Raw genomic sequence first — 554 nt, forward strand, 5'->3', positions numbered from 1 at the left:
GAGAGGGGGTGGAGGCCCCATCCCTGGGACCATTCCAGGCCAGGTTGGCCGGGGCTGTGAGCAACCTGATGTGGTTCAAGGTGTCCCTGCTCCTGCAGGGGGGTTGGGCTGGGTGACCTCTAGGGGTCCCTTCCCACCCAAACCATTCTGTGATTCTATGATAAGAAATATTTGTGTACTCATTCAGCCCAGGCTTTGCCTGTGAAAAGGCAGAGGCAGCCACGGGGACTGGTTTTGCCCTGGTGTGTGGAAGCGGATCTTCGGAGTCAAGAACGCGTTGGTGTGGGATTCTTACCGGCTTCTTTTCTCTCTCTGGCAGGGGCAGTCCTGTGGGTCCGTATCAAGAAGAGCCCCCTAGTCCCGCCCGCAGCCCCCAGATAGAGGAGGCCAGCCCAGGGAACCCTCCTGCTGTTGAAACCCCTCTGTCCCCCTCCACGTTCATCGACTCCATCCTGCAGGAGAACGAACCCAGCACGACGACCGCTGCAGCCGGCGACAGCACCACACAGCCTCAGCCCCAGGAAAAGTGCCTCAGCGTTGCCTCCCTCGACAAG

At 60.1% G+C, this 554-nt stretch overlaps 1 protein-coding gene across 1 annotated transcript in view; it reads left to right on the forward strand.

The window, feature by feature from the left end:
* LOC104123568 (heat shock factor protein 1) overlaps positions 1–554 on the forward strand; it is a 55,771-nt gene that overhangs the window by 52,680 nt on the left and 2,537 nt on the right. Inside the window, exon 11 of the mRNA XM_035891420.1 lies at positions 419–521. Within this exon, the coding sequence (XP_035747313.1) occupies positions 419–521 (103 nt within the window). The remainder of the gene's footprint in view (positions 1–418; positions 522–554) is intronic.

This window comes from Egretta garzetta, unplaced genomic scaffold, assembly GCF_000687185.1.
Source record: "Egretta garzetta isolate BGI_Z169 unplaced genomic scaffold, ASM68718v1 scaffold763, whole genome shotgun sequence".
In the NCBI taxonomy this organism is placed as follows: Eukaryota; Metazoa; Chordata; class Aves; order Pelecaniformes; family Ardeidae; genus Egretta; species Egretta garzetta.